The sequence below is a fragment of the Eurytemora carolleeae genome, unplaced genomic scaffold, assembly GCF_000591075.1.
Source record: "Eurytemora carolleeae unplaced genomic scaffold, Eaff_2.0 scaffold208, whole genome shotgun sequence".
In the NCBI taxonomy this organism is placed as follows: domain Eukaryota; kingdom Metazoa; phylum Arthropoda; class Copepoda; order Calanoida; family Temoridae; genus Eurytemora; species Eurytemora carolleeae.
In genome coordinates this window covers 240,754-263,510 of record NW_019396170.1, presented here as the reverse complement: position 1 = coordinate 263,510, position 22,757 = coordinate 240,754, and the positions used below count along the sequence as shown (strand labels likewise).

At 31.8% G+C, this 22,757-nt stretch overlaps 1 protein-coding gene across 1 annotated transcript; it reads left to right on the top strand.

The window, feature by feature from the left end:
• The first annotated feature begins 263 nt into the window (after positions 1 to 263).
• On the top strand, positions 264 to 21,387 carry LOC111697079 (NADPH--cytochrome P450 reductase-like). The gene is given in 25 exon segments (XM_023466958.1): positions 264 to 342; positions 429 to 503; positions 4,954 to 5,036; positions 7,994 to 8,077; positions 8,582 to 8,671; positions 9,570 to 9,668; positions 9,873 to 10,029; positions 10,135 to 10,251; positions 10,709 to 10,750; positions 11,504 to 11,568; positions 11,624 to 11,666; positions 12,269 to 12,369; positions 13,771 to 13,919; positions 14,033 to 14,095; positions 14,593 to 14,661; positions 15,309 to 15,370; positions 15,451 to 15,565; positions 15,780 to 15,819; positions 16,116 to 16,210; positions 17,250 to 17,394; positions 18,068 to 18,160; positions 18,530 to 18,595; positions 19,112 to 19,180; positions 20,238 to 20,315; positions 21,008 to 21,387. Coding segments are annotated over 25 exon segments (2,169 nt in total). The 3' UTR covers positions 21,098 to 21,387.
• The last annotated feature ends 1,370 nt before the right edge of the window (positions 21,388 to 22,757 follow it).

Genomic DNA, 22,757 nt, shown 5'->3' with positions numbered 1-22,757 from the left:
AGCGACTTGCGCATTTCTACTTCAGAAAAACGATTCTTTTAAAACTATATAAACGACAATATCTTCGACTTCCACAATATTGATTAGATTAAGATTTAAAAGGTGCCATTGTGAATCGGGCATTGACATCTTTGCATGGAAGGGTCACTTGAAATTATGCTTACAGTCCCTTTAAGAGGAGAAAGGAAAAAAAGAATGTAGGATGAGGTTTTGATAGTACGAAGAAAAGTTTGTAAGGTGGAATAATCAGAAAAGAAGAATTGATGGAGAAGGTTAGAGAAAGAAAACAATGTATTTCTGTAGAACTAACGGGAAATAAGAGAAAGGAAAAAGAAGAAGAAGGTTAGAACTTTGGTCGGAAGAATATAAGAAGTAAAGAGATGCTGCGTTGTAAATGTAGATTGGAAATTATATTGTCAATTTTTAAGTTCATTGGAAAAAAAAGTTTGAGAAAGAAAGTGTTGAGAAGGACAGAGAAATGAAGGAATGTATTGAGGAAGAAGGTTAGAGAAGAAAGAAAAGGAAAGATAAAAGGAAAAGGTTAGTGAAGAAAAGGAAGAATAGAAGAAGAAGGCTAGAGAAGAAAATGAAAGAAAGAAGGAGAAGGCTAGAGAAAGAAAAGAAAGGATAGAAAGAAAAGGAAGGAAAGAGAAAGGATAGAGAATTGAAGGAAAGGATTGAAGAAGAAGGTTAGAGAAAGAAAAGGAAGGATAGAAGGAGAAGGTTAGAGAAAGAAAAGGAATTAGAAGGAAAAGGTAAGAGAAAGAATAGGAAGGATAGAAGGAAAAGGTAAGAGAAAGAAAAGGAAGGATAGGAGGAAAAGGTTAGTGAAGAAAAGGAAGAATAGAAGAAGAAGGCTAGAGAAGAAAATGAAAGATAGGAGGAGAAGGCTAGAGAAAGAAAAGAAAGGATAGAAAGATAAGGAAGGAAAGAGAAAGGATAGAGAATTGAAGGAAAGGATTGAAGAAGAAGGTTAGAGAAAGAAAAGGAAGGATAGAAGGAGAAGGTTAGGGAAAGAAAAGTAATTAGAAGGAAAAGGTAAGAGAAAGAAAAGGAAGGATAGGAGGAGAAGGTTAGAGAAGAAAAGGAAGAATAGAAGAAGAAGGCTAGAGAAGAAAATGAAAGAAAGAAGGAGAAGGCTAGAGAAAGAAAAGAAAGGATAGAAAGATAAGGAAGGAAAGAGAAAGGATAGAGAATTGAAGGAAAGGATTGAAGAAGAAGGTTAGAGAAAGAAAAGGAAGGATAGAAGGAGAAGGTTAGGGAAAGAAAAGTAATTAGAAGGAAAAGGTAAGAGAAAGAAAAGGAAGGATAGGAGGAGAAGGTTAGAGAAGAAAAGGAAGAATAGAAGAAGAAGGCTAGAGAAGAAAATGAAAGAAAGAAGGAGAAGGCTAGAGAAAGAAAAGAAAGGATAGAAAGAAAAGGAAGGAAAGAGAAAGGATAGAGAATTGAAGGAAAGGATTGAAGAAGAAGGTTAGAGAAAGAAAAGGAAGGATAGAAGGAGAAGGTTAGAGAAAGAAAAGGAATTAGAAGGAAAAGGTAAGAGAAAGAATAGGAAGGATAGAAGGAAAAGGTAAGAGAAAGAAAAGGAAGGATAGAAGGAGAAGGTTAGAGAAAGGAAAGGAAGGATAGAAGGAGAAGGTAAGAAAAAGAAAAGGAAGAATAGAAGGAGAAGGTAAGCGAAAGAAGAGAAAGAAAAGGAAGGATAGAAGGAGAAGGTAAGAGAAATAAAAGGAAGGACAGAAGGAAAAGGTAAGAGAAAGAAAAGTAAGGATAGAAAGAAAAGGTTTTGTTTTAAAAAAAAAAGGAAGGAAAGATGAAGTATAGGTTAGAGCAAGGAAGGAAAGAAATAAAGGATTGGGACAGAGAAAGAAAGTATAGAGAAGATTGATATTGTGTTAATGTTTAGAATATAAAAGGAGAAGAAAAGTACTCAATTCTCGGCACACATGATATCATATTAGATTTTGGACACCATTAATCCTAAAAACTACAATGCTAACGTACTACGTACTAGATATATCGTTCATAATGTCTAAAGTTGCCTTTGGGCTTTGCGTATTTAAATTGAAATTTAGAGCATCTCTTTCCATCCTTTCCACATGCAATCTGCAATCTGCAATGCATTCTCAAGGCTTACATCTTTGTACTCTGTATACGACCCTCCTGCTTAATACTAAGGTTATAGAGTACACTACTACAAGAACACTGATCACTGTTTATACACATTACACTCAGTTTCACTAAAGCCCTTCTATGCAGTTAGGCAGTATATGCACTAGGCACTAGGCAAGACAAGCCATAGTTCAGGCAACTTAGTATACAGTACGCGTTTACGTTGCTTTTAGGTTATGTGATGTAATATTTTAAGTTACATGTTATACAAGTTTATAAGTGTGTATGTTTTCATATTTTCTATTTTGTGTCCATACTGAAAGTTAATTCTGGTTACAACACTCGTTTATTTTAGTTTTAACTGATTTTGTATGATACTGTGAAATAATGTTGAAAAATCATTATTTATTAATTGTAAACAAACCCTTCAACATTTTATTTAACCCTTTAACACCCTGCCTCCCTTCTACCTTTCTCTCAATTTATTCTACCCCTCTCCCCCTGCCCAGCCCCCAGTCTCATTCCTGTGTCATTTTAAATGTGATAACTAAGTTGAATAAGGTTCTAATTAATAGACATACAGTTTGCATAGAACGTGCAAGTGATGTTTTTTTATGGTTCTAAATCTCTTGTATTTAAGATGTTGTGTTGGATGATGATGCAAACCCCATATAGAATATTTTATAGTTCAATACTTCTTGTAAAATATATTTGGTCTGAGTTGAGCCTCTTCAGTTCTTGAGATTTTTTTTTGTCTGGAAGAATTTATATTTGAAAGTGAAAACGTGATATTTTCTCCTGCTCGCATCATTATCCTTTAAGTTTATTCCTTTTTCATATTTGTGGTTCGATGATTTAATTCATCTTATATTTGAACTATCTTAGGATAAAAATTTTAAACAGAAAACACTGTAATGACCAATAAACAATGGAATTATTGTCTTCTTCGTTATTTCTTTTAATCAGAAACCCCATTAACAATTTGTAATTTTTAACTGTAATTCCTTCATTTCTTGATTTCTTCATAATCAAAATTCAGTTATCTTGAAATCAGCAGCTGATTTTATTTGATAGTTTCTTTTAACTTTACTGTATTTCTGGTTGATAGTTTCTTTTAACTTTACTGTATTTCTGGTTGATAGTTTCTTTTAACTTTACTGTATTTCTGGTTGATAGTTTCTTTTAACTTTACTGTATTTCTGGTTGATAGTTTCTTTTAACTTTACTGTATTTCTGGTTGATAGTTTCTTTTAACTTTACTGTATTTCTGGTTGATAGTTTCTTTTAACTTTACTGTATTTCTGGTTGATAGTTTCTTTTAACTTTACTGAATTTCTGGTAGACAGTTTCTTTTAAAATTACTGGATTTGTATCAGACAGTGTCTTTTAACTTTTCTGGATTTCTGATAGACAGGTTCTTTTAACTTTACTGGATTTCTAGTAGACAGTTTCTTTTACATTTTTTGGATTTCTATTAGAGTTTTTTTAACTTTACTGGATTTGTATCAGACAGTTTCTTTCAACTTTACTGGGTTTCTAGTAGACAGTTTCTTTAAGCTTTACTGGATTTGTATCAGACAGTTTCTTTTAGCTTTACTGGATTTATATCAGACAGTTTCTTTATACTTTACTGGATTTATATCAGACAGTTTCTTTATACTTTACTGGATTTATATCAGACAGTTTCTTTATACTTTACTGGATTTATATCAGACAGTTTCTTTATACTTTACTGGATTTATATCAGACAGTTTCTTTAAACTTTACTGAATTTATATCAGACAGTTTCTTTAAACTTTACTGGATTTATATCAGACAGTTTCTTCAACTTTACTGGATTTATATCAGACAGTTTCTTTAACGTTACTGGATTTATATCAGACAGTTTCTTCAACTTTACTGGATTTTCCTGTGGGAGAAAAAATTGATATTTGACAAAAGACACTAGACACAAGATACAGACACAAGATCGTAATGGATTTAGGAGACTAGACTGGATATTAAGAGAGACTAGACTGTCTGAGTCTACAGAATTATCACCTTTATTTTATCCCAACAAAATGATGAGATTGTCTGAAAATCCGTTCTTGTTAAATTAGTCTTAATCTGCAACCTCCTACGCTGCGCTGCTTTTCTATTTTAATTTAGCCAATTCTCCCATTAAGAAAATAAGAAATAGAATAATTTAGGTTGAAAATTAGAAAAGGAGGAGGAGGGGGGGGGGGCACTAGCAGTTTTCCTAATCTTTAAGATATGTTAAGGAATATGTTGGGAGAGATAAGATTTATTCTTTTATTTAATTCGTACTCATTGCAAAATACTATAGTTTCGTCAGGTTTTGTAATTTGGATTTAAGATAAGATACTGTAGAAATATCATAACGTTTTGTTCTGTAATATATCGAAATTGATAGATAAGATCCATCGAAAATTCTGTGAGAATTGCTGGAAATATTGCTGTTGACCTCTGATTGGTTTAACAACTGTTTGTGAGTAAGAACACATCGTTATTTTATTGGAACAAAAAATACTCTTCCAGAGGAAATAAAATGAATTATTGATAACATTTTCTTTAGCAAAATTCAATATTTTCAGTTTGAAGAATACAAAGTATTCTTGTACTATCTTTTTACCAAACTTGATTGATTTAATTTGTGATGGAAGCTCTCTTTATGCATACAATATTCAACGCATTTTATAATATTTTATCTAAAGCTAAGATGTCAACCTATTTCTTAAGTACATATTTGTTATTATGGAAAGTTCAATGTCGGAATTGTATTAATCTCATTCTACAATTCAGAATATTTCCTTGTGTTTTCGAATAATTTTTTTTTTTCAGATACAATGATATTTTTGTACCTTTTTGTAATCCTGTGTAGCCTGCTGGTCAGAGCAGAGGAGGAGCAGCAGACAGTAGAACAGGAATGGGTTCTTAGACAATCATAACAGCTGTTAGAATATGATGGGTTATCCCTTTAGAAAGCACTGATCCGTATCTTCTGTGTTCGGACGGATTAAGTTAATTCTAAAACATCGACCAATCAGATGTCTCAAAATATTTGCTCTCCCCCAATGAGTTGGCTGATTTTTTACGGATTAATAACTTAATCGTTTCAAAATTAAGTTCATGTTCATGTATTTGAGAACATGCATACTTATCTTTTTTTTATTTATGGATCATTCTGAGGCTCATGAGTGATAAAATAGGATTAATCTTATTTGTATTATTAAGTCCATCTTTATCCTCAAAACTGTCTATGAGGTTAAGAATGATCGAAACTTATCACTAAAATATCCATAACTTCTTTCAGAATTAAGCTTTTTTTGCAGTTAGACTGACGAGCAGTTTTTCATGTTGAACGGTCTTAGACAAGAAGACAGATAAACAAGTTCTTTAAAATCTGTCATGAAGCGTATAAAATTACTTTTTTTCAGAACAGTTCGAATTCATGTTGTCCTAATAAACATGTATTTATCGAAAATAAAGACATAACACGCATAGAATTACATCCGTTTACAGAGATAATATATGTTCTTCACATTCTTTTAAAAAATGGACGGTCTTTATGTTGAAATTTATTTAATAAACGAAGTAGTTTTCTCATTTGTTGGTCAATTGTACAAACATTTTGGAAAAATCGCAAAATCACTTTAACTCATGTTTTCTGCAGCTTAAGTCTCGCATATCATTTGTTTCGCTTTTTTCGGGTCTTTAGTATTATTGGATACAAACAAAGAAATAGACAAACAAGCCAAACAAATATATATATTCGAGTGTTTTTCGGGTCAAATTGGTTCAGCCTTTCTTTAATATTATTGGATACAAACAAAGAAATGGACAAACAAGCCAAACAATTATATATATTCGAGTGTTTTTCGGGTTAAATTGGTTCAGCCTTTCTTTTGTATTATTGGATACAAACAAAGAAATAGACAAACAAGCCAAACAAATATATATATATATTCGAGTGTTTTAGGCTTAGTCATAATTATTATGAATATTTACTCGCAATAATATTTACGAAGACTAAAACCGTAGTTTATGGGTCTTTCCAACTGCATTCAGCAAAACACGATGACTTTTAAGATTCTAGTTTTCAGAAACATAATTGAGAACTGCGATAAGCTAAATTATGTTTTTAACCTCAAAAACAGGGAATTATGCGTTTTTTAAAGGGAGTGAACGGCAGTGTATGTTAGTTGAGCTGAGAATGAAGTGTTGTGAAGAGACTTTTTAGGATTCATAGACATATCATACGTTTTTACGATGCATACTTGTTCAGCAAGAACTCAAATTCAATCTTTAAAACCCTCATAAATTGTCCGTTTTAAAGCGATGATTTTGAGAATCAGATTTTTTTTTAAATTATTTAATAACGACGACGAAAAATGTAACAAAAATTCTACGTTAACTTAATTAGTTGTTTAGGAAGAGGTTGAGAAAATATAAGTATCGTATTCAGTTATTGGTTTCTGTGATTTCAAATTGATCTTTAACATTTTCTGTAGATTTCCTTGAATTTTTTATTGAAAAGACGATATTTGAAGAATTTTTAAGAAATCAGTAAACGAATTCGTAAAGAATAAGAAATTCAATGTAATTTTGAAAAAGAAATAATTGATTCTAACATTGAGTTATTGACAAATTTCTATTGAGAAATATGTTCCTAAACATCTAATTAGTTTATTGTAGAATTTTTAAAAAAAATTTTACGTCGTTATTTAACAATTTAAAAAAAGGGATTCTCAAAGCGTAACCACCCAAATGGATGATTTTAAATGTCGACTATGCGCTCAAACTCACTAATTATAAATCATTAAAACGATTTATATGTCTCAAATGAATCCTAAAAATTTCTCCAGAATTCTATATTCTTAGTTCAACTACCATACATTGCAGGTCACTCCTTTTAAACAACAAGAAAAATGTTACAAAAAGACACCTTTCTTATGCGAGTTAAAAAAGTTAATAATTTGTTATATATTTTGTAATGCTTTAAATAAGTCACAATATAGAATTGCCAAATGTTACAGGGTACAGTGTTCCGCAAAATATTAAGGGATACAAGGAAAACTTTTGATTTGATTTTTATTGTTTTTATTCATCTTTCCGTATTACATCTTTATCTTTAAAATAAAAGTAAATGACTCTAGATTATTTTGTCGATGTTTACTAAAATGCGGAACCGTGAATATTCAAGAGAATTTTACTAATTATTCGTGACAATCTGAAGTCCAATATGACGGGCTGTATCCGTCCTGGTACACTCAGGATTTCATGCAAACATCTGGTTACACTAAAAATTAATTTTTCCTTTACTCTTCCGAAATTAAATTTTTTTTTGTACTTTTTTCTCGGATTTAAAACTGAGGCTTGGAAAAAATTGGGAAATATAAAAATAGAAAAAAATGTGTAAATTAGGAAGAAGTAAAAATGAAGATCATGTTCTCCCTGTGGAACAAAACTTGAATGTTGATCAGCTTTGAATTAGTTAACCAATATTTGTCAATCTATTAACAATTGTCCGGAAGATGTCGATAAGAAAGGTATTCATTTAAAAATCTTATGCAACCTAGTTCAGTTAAGTTAAGCATTTAAGATGCTCGCCTTTTGATGCATATAGAAATAAAAGTGAATCAGTTTAGTTTAGTTTAGTTTAGTTTAGTTTAGTTTAGTTTAGTTTAGTTTAGTTTAGTTTAGTTTAGTTTAGTTTAGTTTAGTTTAGTTTAGTTTAGTTAAGCTTAGTTTAGTTTTTATTTGGTTAGTTTTGTTTAGTTTGGGTTGGTTTAGCTCAGTTTGTGTTCGATAATTTTGGTTTAGTTTGGTTTGGTTTGGTTTGGTTTAGTTTGGTTTGGTTGTATAAGAACCCTGGGTGCAGGAGTCTGAAAGCTACTTCAGTACCTTGGATTATATACTTCTAGCTGGAGTAGGAGCAGCAGCTATTTATTATCTGCTCTTCAGGGTAAACTTTGTCTAACATTATTATTATTCCATCTTCATGATTGCATATTTCGTCCTGTATAATCTTCTTTCATTTGTATCACATTTTTTTTTCTTGAGTGCATTAAAAGAAATAATCTTTATCTTTCTTTTTAAAGAGCTGTCTTTGTAATTTCAAGTGACCTTCTAGCCTTAATAAATGTTCAATTATGAGAATTTCCTACTTTGTTTCTGAAGCTTGGAAATTCGCAATTCACTTTAAAGAGAACACACATTTGAAAATAATCATTTTTTAACGAGAAATTTCTGGATCTATAATGCATTAATGATCAGACAAAACTTATAAGGTACTGTTGTAAGTAGGACAGTGGACATGTCATTTTGTAAAAGGAAAGTCACTTGAAATTAAGTCATCAGTCCCTTAAAGATAATTATAAACTCACCCTTTGATTACTGCATCAAATTTAAAAATTATAAACATTATATTAGAACAAAACGTACTATTTATTATTGTTTTGTATTCTAGGAGAAGGAAGACGACCGTATTCCTGAATATGAGATTAAGCCTATGACCGTCAGACAGGAGAGCTTTACAGAGAAGGGTTTCATTGCAAAGGTATGTATTGTATGTTGGGCCGTAACTTAGGGTGAGGGGGGGGGTCAACAGAACACGTACCCCCCCCCCTATCCCCACCCCTGTAAGACCAATATTACTGTGTAATAGTGCTTTGTCTCTCCTTTACCCTCTGTGCCCCGCACACAAAAAAACGTCTAGTTACTGGCCTGTTATACAGGGTGATCCAGATCACGACGGGATTTCTATAATATTGAAATATGTATTTAATCTCAAAGAACATTTATATTTCATTTATATAATTTCCATGTTTCGCAATGGTCATTCTTGTTCAACTCAGCCACCCCATGAAAGTCACCATCTCAGATTCGGATTTAATTAAAACCTCTGATTAAGCTATGTAAAAGAACAAGAAAATAAAAAACTAAAGTTCTCTGTGACCTCTGGTTTGTGAGTTGTTAGCCTCTAAAGTTTCAGCCTCCAGACTGACCTCAGAAACTTCAAAGCTTTTTGGTTTTAGTGGTATTGACAAAATTTCAACTGGTACTTTGTAACAATATCGATATTTCTCTGTTAAAAATATTAAATAAATCTTTGACCTCGGTTCAAGAAAAAGGTAGTACTTTGATTTTCATAATTTTGTGTATATAAGTTCATTTTGTAGTTATTCATAATTATCAAAGCAGTTTACTTTGTGTATTTTGTTTGTTGCAAATTAACATGCATTGGAATTAGAATACAAAAAATTTACAAATGGGGGGGGATTATTTTTTGGATCTTTGTAGATAAGTCTCGTTTTTACCGCTTCCTCTAGAAATTCTTTTAGATTTACTTAAAGTAACTAGAGTTGAAGTTACTAGTCAGTTAATTTTTTAAAAATCTTCTGAATAATTTAAAGCAATTTTTTGATTAATTGCTTTTTAATTAAAATATTTCCCATGTGCCAGGTCGACTAGCTAAGGAGGGTGCCAAGTATGGAATGAAGGGACTGGTTGCGGATCCTGAGGAGGAAGATATGGAGGAACTTGAGAAACTAAAGGTTTATCATTTTTCTTCTACCTTTCAATTATAGACCTGGGAAATAATTTTACATAAGAAAACCTCAACCAAATTTATTCATCTAGTAACCAGTCAGAGATCTATGTGTTCATTTATCTACTTTTCTATCTGTCTACCTATTTATCTATTAATTTTTATATCGCTCTATTTATCTTTAAATTGATCTATCTATCTATCTATCTAGGATCTAGGAGAGGAGTTGAATGGTGAATGTTTGGCTGTATTTATGATGGCTACCTATGGGGAAGGAGATCCAACAGACAACGCTATGGAGTTTAATGAGAAATTACAAAATGATTCGATTAATGTCGAAGGACTTAAATACGCAGTGTTTGGTCTAGGTAAACAAAACATGGATCTGTGTTTAACAACATAAAGAAAGAAATATTACGCGGAAATATTGTGTTAACTTTTTTAGATGTCGTCTTAATACTGATTTTTTTCAGGGAACAAGACCTATGAGCACTTTAATGCGATGGGAAAGTTTGTGGATAAGAAACTTCTAGAACTTGGCGGTAAAAGAGTACACGAGCTTGGTAGTGGAGACGACGATGCAAATCTAGGAATCAAAGCTTTATCAAAATGGTTTATAATACTTTTTTATAATGGTTTCTAATACGTCCAGTTATCAAAATGGCCGACAATCCTTTTTTTTAAATGTTCTACAGTACTTTTTTCAATATGGCCTCCAATAAGTTAATAACTTCATTTATCAAAATGGCACACAATACTTATACTTTTCTAAATTACCGCAAATACTTGATCTTCCATTTCTAAATCAAACAATGCTTCCATTTATTCACATTGGCGCCAACGCCCAACAATGCTTCAATTTATTAATTTGCCAATACTTCCATTTATGTCAATTGCCGGCTATAATACTTCCATTTCTTTAAAATTACCACCAAAACTTCGTTTATAATTTAGTCAAAATGGCAGATAATTATTATTCAATATAACTCGAAACTAAATTTAAAAAATCCCTTCCTTGTTATGAAAAAAAATTACTTTGATCCTCAGAGGACGATTTTATTACTTGGAAAGAAGCATTCTGGATCTCAGGAAAATATTATTGTGTTTTTAACGTAAATAATGATTATATAAAATAATTTCTTCATTGATCTTCATTCTTTATTTTTATATACAAACTAAAGAGTGAAGAACATAAAAAAGTTTGCTATTTTTTCTGCTAGTTTTGTTTGAAGGAGAGATAAAGTAGCAGTTGTAAGGTAATTGGACTGTATGTGTACCTTTAAAGAATTCAAGAGGCCAAATATTTTGAATTTACAGCTCAAATTTTGCCGCCGCCCCCCCCCCCCCCCCCGGACTCCTAGGGGAGGGATACAAAAAAATGTTTGTGCTTCGTGTATATTTGGTTGGTTGAAATACAATGGAAACAGGGCTGAGCTCCTCCACTTGACCCTGGTTTAAATGGGATATAGTTGTTCCGTTCTGTCCTGATTTTTTTCAGGATTCAGTGTGTACTGTGTATGCCAGAAAAGCATGGATACTAGGCGGTAAATAAAGGGGGTTGCTTCAAAATCAAAAGCACTTACAGTACAGAGTACGGTGCACACCTTCTCAGAGTTTGTTTATTTGATAAATGTTGTTTATAAAATCTTGACAAGTGAAAGTTGAGCCCAATTTCGGTAAATAATATTCTTTTATTTTATACCTTATTGGGAGAATTATGATGTCGTCGTTGATTATTTTTTTTTGAAAATATTAAGATAGTTTCCTTCATTTGATTATCTTCATCGCTTGATTTTCATTATTCGATTATTTCACACACAAATGAATGTCGTCTTCCTGTAGTTTGTGCGGAGTTAAACATTGAAGCTTCAAGTGATGATTTCAACACCCGGCAATATACACACAAGGTCTGAAAAATATTTCTTTTTAAAAAATTATCTTTTAAAAAAATGTTATTCCTAGGTTCTAGAGGAAGGTAGCTTTGTGGCAGATAAACTTTATACAGGTAATTTTTTATTTCATCTATGTGTACTGTGGTGCAGGAGCACCAGTTTATAATGGAAAAAACAGAAAAAATATTTTTCTTGAAAAATCATAATAAATTTTTTAAGAGAGTTTTTTATCTCTGAATTTTAGATTGGCGATTTTGTAATGGAAAATTAATTATTTGGTGAAAAGTTTTTATTTTTTTCGTTATTCATTCTTCTACAGGGGTTGTCGAGGTAGTTTTTGAAAGAGGGGGGCTGAAAGAACATGCCAGAAAAAGTTTATTTAAATTTTTTTTTATAAAATTTGACTAAAATTGTCTAAAATTATTGATTTGCATTCATAAATTCATAATCCTGTCTTGAGTTCGGAACTTTTGTATTCCTAATCCATTCATAAAGCTCTTAATCCCCTTCTTGGGTTAAGTTGATTCCTTTTAGATGTTTAATCCAGGCCGCTATCTGCACGGTGGTGAATAGCGCCCTGAAAGCAGTCTGGGGGTTCTACGTTAGGTTCCCTCTCAGATTTACACTGGATTTGAATTTTTATGTTAAGTCCGAGAATATTGTGTTGTGTTGTTTCACGTTCCTAAAAGTCTGAGTTGATTGTTTTTTTTTTCAGGAGAAGTAGCGAGGCTGAAGTCTTATATCACACAACGTCCTCCCTTTGATGTAAAGAATCCTCTAATGGCGGAGATTAAGATAAACCGTAATATTCACAAGGTAATATTTACTCCATATTCTGCAAACTTCAGTTTTTAGTAATCAACTTTTTCTCAACCTCAACCTTTTCCTCATGGGGATTCCAATCATACAGGGTTACCCACAAAGAATAAGACTTCAGAGACGGTTGTACTGAATTTATATTGTTTCCCTGTATTCACGATTTCCTTCAACTTTAAGATTGTTTCTTTCTTTGCCAAATCATTATATAAGCCATTAGATTACTATATTTAAGGCCGAATACTTAATTTAACCTTGGGATCGTCACATTTTTAGAGTTTAGGGTCGTCTTTACAGTCTCATTCTTTGTGGGTAACCCTGTAGCTTTACAATATAATAAATAAACACAACATAAGATACTATGTATATCTTTGATTAAAATGATTAAAAACTTAATTATAATAAATAAATGTGCGTCCTACAAGGTGTTAGATAGGACTGATGTATGTTCTTCAAACCACTCTATAAGTACTGCTTCAGACAATCTTTCGAGTTGAACTTACAGTTTCGACAATTTCTTTAAAGGAGTCCCAGGGAATTGCTCAATAGATAAGATTCCCGCTTTTTGATGTTTTTGTAAAATAATATTGCGGTGTCAACCCAGACAGAAGGAATTGTACCTTTTGAATATAGAATCAAGGTTTCAATGAAAAAGTATTGTTAATTCTAATTTGTCTTACATATAAAAAGGTATTTAATATTCAGACTGATTTTGAATTTATGTAATATTGAGTGAAAGGTAAAATTAATAAACTTAATTTAAATGTTTTGTTTAAATAAGTAATTGTTTGAGTTTATCTCACTGGGACATTTTGGCGCTTGCTTAAAGGGATGGCTCAGTTTCATTTGCCATAATACTTTTGCCATAAATACTTTTATCATAATTATATTTGCCATAATACATTTGCCATAATACTTTTGCCATAAATACTTTTGCCAAAATTATATTTGCCATAATACATTTGCCATAAGCAACACTTGCCATAAATTACACTTACCATAAGTTACACTTGCCATAATGGTTACACTTGCCATAAGTAACCTTGCTATGATTAAAATTAAATTTGGTTAGAATTAACAAACATATATATATATATATATTTTAATTACATTTATTCAACTTTACATTTGAAGAAGCTCCATTATTCAACTTTAAATTTGAAGAAGCTCCATTATTTAACTTTAAATTTGAAGAAGCTCCATTATTTAACTTTAAATTTAAAGAAACTCCATTATTTAACTTTAAATTTGAAGAAGCTCCATTATACAAATTCAAAACGAGGAATGTTTTATTTTATGATAACTTTTAGATCAATATTTTATGTGGATCTTTTCTTAAATGAGTTTTAAAAAAAGAAAAAAAAATTAATTGTAAATAACTTTTAATTAATCTTGTTGAAGAAAATGTGTGTATCCGACTAGGTTGATATTGAAGGATCTAGGATACGGTATGATGCTGGGGATCACGTTGCTGTCTACCCAACCAACAACACCAACATCGTCGACAACCTTATCAACATCCTCAACATCAACGGGGACACAGTCTTCAGGTAGGTCAACTCACTTAACCTGATAATGTATGCAGGCCGTCACGAGTCTGTCTTCATGATCTTGGTGTGAAAATCTATCAGTAATAATAAAAATAATAAATTTATATTTTTAGAATGGATAATATGGATGAAGATTCATCTAAGAAAACACCGTTTCCTTGTCCTACAACCTATAGGTGAACCATTTATTAACTTTATTATTTCCTATTTGGTTTCCTTGTCCTACAACCTATATGTAAACCATTAATTAACTAAATTATTTCGTATTTGGATTCTCATCTTTCAATTAATTGGCAAATGTAACACGTATGCTTGCTGTCAGTATAACCTGCAGAACACTTCATGGTATTATCAAAACCTTGTATGATCAGATTTATCAATACTACCTGGTCCTGTAGTCAGAAACCATTAAAGAGTCTTATTAAAGGATGTCTATAACAATTCACATAAATCCTTAAACTATCTAAATTTGGTCATTTTCCTGTCTTAAACGGTCATTTTCTAATCTGTAAAAAGCTGTAAGCCCATTTTATAGAAAAGCTGCTAGATGGTGCTATCCATTTTCAGATTATATTGAAGATATCTCAATCTTCGATACTTGGCTAGATAAAAGTTTATAAATATAGGGTACTGCTGTATATCCAATAAAAAGCCTTTATTCTGTTTTGTTTAGAACTGCACTTCTTCACTATGTTGATGTGACCGCTCTTCCTAGAACTCATATACTCAAAGAGCTTGCCAGGTAAAATGTTAAAGAGTACATTGGCTTCAGTTTTAGGCGTTTTAGAACCTAGCCGATAAATCTTTCCGTGGATAGATGACTGTTTATGTGGATAATGAAGAGATTAATAATAACGTTGATAATATAACAATGATGATACTGATATTAATGAAAATAATTTGAAATAATTATAATAATTCTGATTTGGCATGATTTATTTCTGATAATCATGCCGATTATAATAATAATGATATGAACACTCATAATCAAACTGATAATGGCACTGATAATAATACTGATGTTAATATTAATAATATTGCTAATGTTGATGGTGTGAATACTAATTATTAGTCATAAATCTGACGTTGATAGTGATATTGTCGATACTAACGATGATGCTGAAGTTTATGTTGATGATAATGCCTATGATGTTTATACTTAAATTTTACTTGTTTTGATTCTGATGATGACACTGATGGTGATAATGGTGATAATGGTGATAATGAGACTGATGATGATACTGGTCATGACTCATGATACTGATAATTTAATTGATAATGTTTATACTTATAATGATGCTGAGTATGTCACTGATGTTGATAAAGATAATTCAGCTGTAGATTCTTGTAAAGAACTCAAAATGAAACTGATGATAAAACTATTTCAAGGTATACTACAGATAATGAGGAGAAGAATAAATTGGAGCTTATGGCTGGAACAACCCCAGAAGGTACGAACGATAGGGTCGGGGAAGGGGGGGGGAGGCACTTACCTTCCGTAAAACAAAATTACTTACCCTATTTGTTATAGGGAAGGCCATGTATCAGAATTGGGTTATAGATGACGTTAGACATCTTCTTCATATACTAGAGGACCTACCTTCCTGCAGACCTCCAGTAGATCATCTACTAGAACTACTACCCAGGTATACTAGAGTAGACTAGAGTATCTACCTTCCTGCAGACCTCCAGTAGATCATCTACTAGAACTACTACCCAGGTATACTAGAGTAGACTAGAGTATCTACCTTCCTACAGATTTTTTTAAAAAATTTTAATTTATTTTGGTATTCATCTTTTGCAAGAAAGCTTTTGTTTTCTTATAAAAAATCATCTTGTTTAAAGTTAATTTATATTCAGGTTACAACCCAGATTCTATTCGATAGCCAGCAGTCCAAAGGTACTTTATTAGGCCTTTTACTTCACACATGGGGGGGGGGTCCACTTTGGGGTCTCTTGCAGATTATATTTCCTTTTGTTCCTTATGTACAATGTACACCCTTTTTAGTGTCTTCTGTAGGTTTTTAAATGTACTTGAAGTTCAGGATATATTTAAATAAAACTAGTATAATCGCCAATTCAATGTGTGGTTGAAGATGTCTGAACTTTAACTGTACATGTATGTATGTACATTGTACATGTGCACAATTGACTGTTACACCTGTTCATGTATGTATGTACTCCTGTGTACTGTAGGTGTACCCGAACTCCATTCATATCTGTGGAGTAGTTGTAGAATATGAGACTCCTACTGGTCGAACTAATCTAGGAGTAGCAACTACTTGGCTCAGGTACAATTAACCAAACTTAAAGGTTGTTTTACACGTGCAGTTAACCAAACTTAAAGGTTGTGTTACACGTGCAGTTAACCAAACTTAAAGGTTGTGTTACACGTGCATTTAACCAAACTTAAAGGTTGTGTAACACGTGCAGTTAACCAAACTTAAAGGTTGTGTTACACGTGCATGCAGTTAACCAAACTTAAAGGTTGTGTTACACGTGCAGTTAACCAAACTTAAAGGGTGGGTTACACGTGCAGTTAACCAAACTTAAAGGTTGTTTTACACGTGCAGTTAACCAAACTTAAAGGTTGTGTTACACGTGCAGTTAACCAAACTTAAAGGTTGTGTTACACGTGCATGCAGTTAACCAAACTTAAAGGTTGTGTTACACGTGCAGTTAACCAAACTTAAAGGTTGTGTTACACGTGCAGTTAACCAAACTTAAAGGTTGTGTTACACGTGCATGCAGTTAACCAAACTTAAAGGTTGTGTTACACGTGCAGTTAACCAAACTTAAAGGGTGTGTTACACGTGCAGTTAACCAAACTTAAAGGGTGTGTTTCACGTGCAGTTAACCAAACTTAAAGGTTGTGTTACACGTCCAGTTAACCAAACTTAAAGGTTGTTTTACACGTGCAGTTAACCAAACTTGAAGGTTGTGTTACACGTGCAGTTTATCAAACTTAAAGGGAATGTTCCTCGTTCATTGGACCTATTTGAAAGAAACCGAGAAATTACTATACACATCAAAATATCAACTGTTCGCTACTTTACCGAAACATCGGTAAAAAAATATAATGCAAATTGATTGACGAAGCTCATTAAATAAACTATATTTTACGTAAACAGTATTCTTAGGCAAGGAAACACCGACCAAGGGGTGCATATATCCAAAGTTTTAAAACACTGCCTTTTGACAAAACAATTTCAAATATCTTCCATTTAACTCTTAAAGGTTCTTGAGCTTAAACATTTTAATTTTTTAGCAATTTAATAATTTCCTGAAACTTATTTTTTGTTTAAATTAATATATTCTGTTTGTGTGAAGAGAGAAGATCCCAGCTGGTGAAAACTATCCCAAAGTTCCTGTATTCGTCCGTCGGTCACAGTTCCGGCTGCCGAATCGGCCACAGACGCCGGTTATCATGATCGGACCGGGAACCGGTTTAGCCCCGTTCAGAGGATTTATTCAGGTAATTATTTTGTTCGGGGTGGTATACAGAATACATTGACTCTAGGTTGAATGTTAATAATAATAATAATAATAATAATACATACATATTTTTTACATAATTTTTGATGTAAAACACCCGAGCTAGGAACTCTTGTTTGTGGATATCGAGATCAAAGCTTTTGTTAATCTGCAGATTATTTTAATCTTTGTTCGATATCTTGTAGTGTAATTGTACCCTGAAGGGATAACACAAATTAAAAGTGTCCATAGTAGATATCGAAATCAAGCGATCGGAATTATGAATATTCAACACAAAGGTTCCCAGCACAGTAACTTTTTATATATTTACTTAAGTCGAGGATCTAAAAGTTATTTATTGATATTTAATAAACTATGATTAACTGATACTGCTAATATTAGTTTCAATATAGTTGTATTTTTTCGATACAAATCGGAATGCAATTTTACGAATTTTTAGAACTTTGATTTTTGAACTTTTCAGCTGAAACTTGACCAATCTCAACTTTCTAAAATATTATTTTCCACCACCGTCGCGTCTAGACAATTAAAAGGAAAGAAAAAATACTTCCGAAGAAGAGGGACAAGGGAAATATATTTTTAAATTACAGGACGAAATATCAAAGAAAAATTATCAGTTTTAATTTGGAAAAAATGAATAATGTTTGCTCCAGGAGAGAGCTTGGCAGAAAGAGCAGAATAAACCTGTTGGTCCAACCTTGCTCTATTTCGGGTGCAGAAATAAGGACCTGGATTATATTTATCAGGGAGGAAATCATATTTTTTATTTTAGACATTAGTTTTAAATTCTTATACTATTTCTGATGTTTTATTCATTAATTTCTGTTTGCATCTTTAATTAGATTTTTTATATTTGACATCACTTCAAGGGGTGAGGCAACGGGACAAGTGCCCAAAAAGGTTAAATATAAGCGCTTTTAACTGTGTAATGGAACTTACCCACCCTATTTATCGTGCGTGACTGCCCCGGATCCCCTTCTACAAAACTTCCAGTTGCAAGCCCTATGAGGCCTTAACGCAATTTTCTAAGTTTTTAAAATCGACAGTTAAACTTAGGGAAGGATCCGAATTAATAATAAAAATAAAAAGTTGAATATGGTTTGATGGGGGTTTAGGAGGAACTAGAAGAATGGGAGAAAAGTGGAGCTCTAGAACTTCATGTGGCTTTTAGTAGAGATCAGGTACAATCAGTTATTCACTCATTCATATATTTATTCGTCCTTTTATTCATCTATCCTATTATTATTTTTTTCATTCATTCATTCATTTCTTTATCCTTTTATTCATTTCTTTATATAGACCAGTTATTCACTCTTTCACATATTTATTATTTAAAAATTCAAACCCTATGTGATCCATAAGACCCAAGCGGACATAGGTAAGTGGCTGGAGCTCGAACCCTGGAGATCAACGTATCATTGCCGTCAGGACATGATTCTTTGACTGTAGGTTGATTGGTAATAATAATAATAATAATTCTTCCTTTTATTCATCTATCCTATTATTAATTTTTCATTCATTCATTCATTTCTTTATCCTTTTATTCATTTTGCTATATAGTCAACTATTCCGAATTCATTCATACACTTTTTATATATTTATATTCCAATTTGTTAAATTCGTCCTTTTTTTCCACAATAAAGAAATAAATAAATAAAAATTCCTCAAATATTAAAATAACAATATTTTTGTTCCAGGCTGGGAAGAAATATGTGACTCATCTCCTCAAGGAGACAGGGGAGAGAGTCTGGGAACTACTGGATCAGGTAGAGCTGATCATCTTCCTCATGGTCTTGGTCTTCTTCTTTGTCTTAGTCTTAGACATGGTCATTGGTCATATTCTCATTCATAATCTTGTTCTTGGTCATATTCTTAGTCATATTCTTGGTAATAATCTTGACCATATTCTGAGTCATATTCTTGGTCATGTTCTTCGTCATATTTTTGGAAATATTCTTGGTCATATTCTTGGTCATGTTCTTGGACTCATGCTTGTAAATATTTTGGTTATATTCTTGGTCTTTTCCTTGTTTATATTCTTGGTCATATTCTTCTTCATTTTCTTGGTCAAAATCTTCGTCATAATATTTGTCATCATCTTTGTTTTTGTCACGCCCTTGTTAATATTTTTGGTAATAATCATGGACAAAGTCTTCGTCATTATAATAGTTTATAATATAAAAATTATCGTTTAAGATCCCCAATGTGGATTCCCAAGACCGCCATCGTTGTAATAAGCCAATGCCTAAACCCGTTCAATCGGCCGGAACTCCTAGTTTATGTATTGGTCACAGTCTTGGTCATAATCTTGGTCATAGTCCTTTTTCAGTCTTGGTCATAGTCATTTTCGTAGTCTTAGGAAAAATCTTGGTCATATTCTTGGTCATTATACCTTTAATGGTAGTCTTAACGTGGTAGTTATTCGTAATAAAGATTCATCAATAGTAAAGTGTAAATGTTAACAATTTTGTCAAATGACGGAAGTTAATTTACTAAATTTTTTAAAAATCATCAAGTTTTTTATTGGTCTTAATTGAAATGTCATTTAAAACAAAACTGATACCGATATAGTAAAAGACTAAATTAGATTATAATGTTATTAGATACAATTAATTCTAAAGTTTACATTGTGTGTACTTTCTCTTAACTTCATGGTTTGATTAGATCTTTGATGGTCTAAATTTGCGGAAATAACATATTGTGAGTTATCATACTATTCCAAAAATGACGATTTCAACAACTTTTTTTTTATAAAATAACATTTTATAAACAATAATTTATAAGGCTACATTTTTATGCACAATTTATATTGTTACTGTACAGGGAGCCCATCTGTACGTATGTGGAGATGCTAAAATGATGGCAAAGGATGTCAGGAATATCATTCAGCAAATTTGCAAAGTAAGATATTTCATATTTTATTTCAGTGCTTAGGATCCATTTTATTTTGATACGGATCCGGATCCTTGATTCGCCCAGAAAATAATGGATTTTTTTCAACAAACGTAACTTTTTTATTTTTTCGCTTATTTATATTCTTAAGGATATATAAGGATATCTCAATGAGGTTATAATGTACAGAGTGATGATGTACGCTTACCCTTTACTAATTTTATAGGCCATAAACTATACCGAGAGCGTACTGCATATTTGTTATTTATAAGTTGAATCTAGCCTGACCTATAGTATATCAATATTAGTAAACAGTTGTAAGTGTACAATACAGCTAACTGAGCACACAGGTAGAGAACTATCATTCCCCGTGGGATATCTTTAATAATCTCTCATTTTTAAACGTTGATATTTGCGTTTTGAGTGCAAACAGTTTTTTTAACAGTTGATAATTTTGGTTGATATTCCTGGATCCGAATCCAGAAATCTAAAATGTTTCTGATCTAACGGATATATCTGGATCCGAATCCAGGAAGCCAAAATGTTTCTGATCTAACGGATATATCTGGATCCGAATCCAGAAATCTAAAATGTTTCTGATCTATAGGATAAATCTGGATCCGAATCCTAGGCACTGACTTATTTACCACAAAATACTATAATTGTAACAAAACTATTGTTTAACTATATCAATTGTACAGGAGTACGGGAAAATGTCTGACTCTGATGCTGATGCTTATGTAAAAAAGTTGGAAACACAGAAGAGATATTCAGCTGATGTTTGGAGTTAAAATGGCGGACTCAAGGAATCAGCTGTTTTTCACCAGCTGATTTGGTTCAACTTTAAGCTTTATAACTATTATTGTTATTTAATAGATTTATTACAATAGTTCTTAATTACTTTGAAACTAGATTATTTGAATCGATCTTCAAATTAAAATCTATTTATTGATCTTTCAACATTTGAATCCACGATAATCTTCCTTTTAATACAATTTCTGTGTTTTAAATCGATAATTATGTCAAATCAACTGTTTACGAATCATCAGTAAATTTGTAAAATATATTTTTTAACATCCTGTATTTTTGCCTGCTGTTTTATTCTTGTAAAGCATTTCAAACTTAATATATCTATACATATAGAACATTATGTAATGTATTCTAATATATTTAGGTGACAATAAATGCTAACAGCCTGCGTATAACACTTTGGATTGTGTGACAGAAAATTAAAATTTTTTAATGTATAATCTACAAAAGAAATCATATTTTCTCAGATATACTGTATTTGACCGCAGACATGGAATTGTTTAATTACTGATTCTAAAAACGTGGTCAGTGGTCACTTAGTTACAATACAATGAGACCAAGGATTTACACTTCATAGACAATAAAATGACCAATATTTGTCCTCTCCTGATAAAGGCAAACGACAAGCTTCGTAAATTAAAGAATGTTGAATCGTTTACTGCATTTGAGTGTCCTTAAAAATTTACAATGCTAACGATTTGGAACCCAGCTTTTTCTGGAACCTAAACTTTCTCTTGAAATTTCAACCCACTCACATAGAATTTTTAAACCAATCTAAGAACATTCATGTGTGTCAAAATTTGAGGCCAATCGGTCTAGCGGTTCCTGAGTTATTATATGACATACTAACAGAGATTACAACTTTATGTATGTAGATATATTATAGAAGACAATACACATGAATCTACTTGATGATGAAATCGACCATTAAAAGATGACCTCCTCACTCCTCATCCCTCGTGTTATCTGATCCTCACTGTCCAAGTATGTGCACCGGAAAGTACATCTTTGTTTGTATCTGCCTAGAGCTAGGTTTTTATAATGATTCTTCAGTAACCACTCTAAATAATAATGAATGACGTAGGCATTGAAAACATGACTTAAGCATTAATTCCGGCCATGGAGCATTAAATACAAGGGGATACAATTAACATAAGAATTGAAAATACATTTAAACTTTTTTTTTAGAACATTGTTGGTTTAAGTACAGCGTAAAAGGATAGTTTACATGTTTACATAATCTTATTTACCAAGAATTCAAAATTCCACGGTTGACACAGTTTAAAAAGTAATTTCTTAAAATAATTTAACATGATTAACCTTCTTAACCAGATCAAATGTTAAAGATCTAATTTAACTGCCAGGGATTTCAGTTATCTGTTCCATTTAGTATTGTTACTTTCAGCTATCTGTTTCATTTAGTAGTGTTACTTTCAGGTATATGTTCCATTTTGTATTGTTACTTTCAGGTATCTGTTTCATTTAGTATTGTTACTTTCAGTTAGCTGTTTCATTTAGTATTGTTACTTTCTGGTATCTGTTTAATTTAGTATTGTTACTTTCAGGTAGCTGATTCATTTAGTATTGTTACTTTCAGTTAGCTGTTTCATTTTGTATTGTTACTTTCAGGTAGCTGATTCA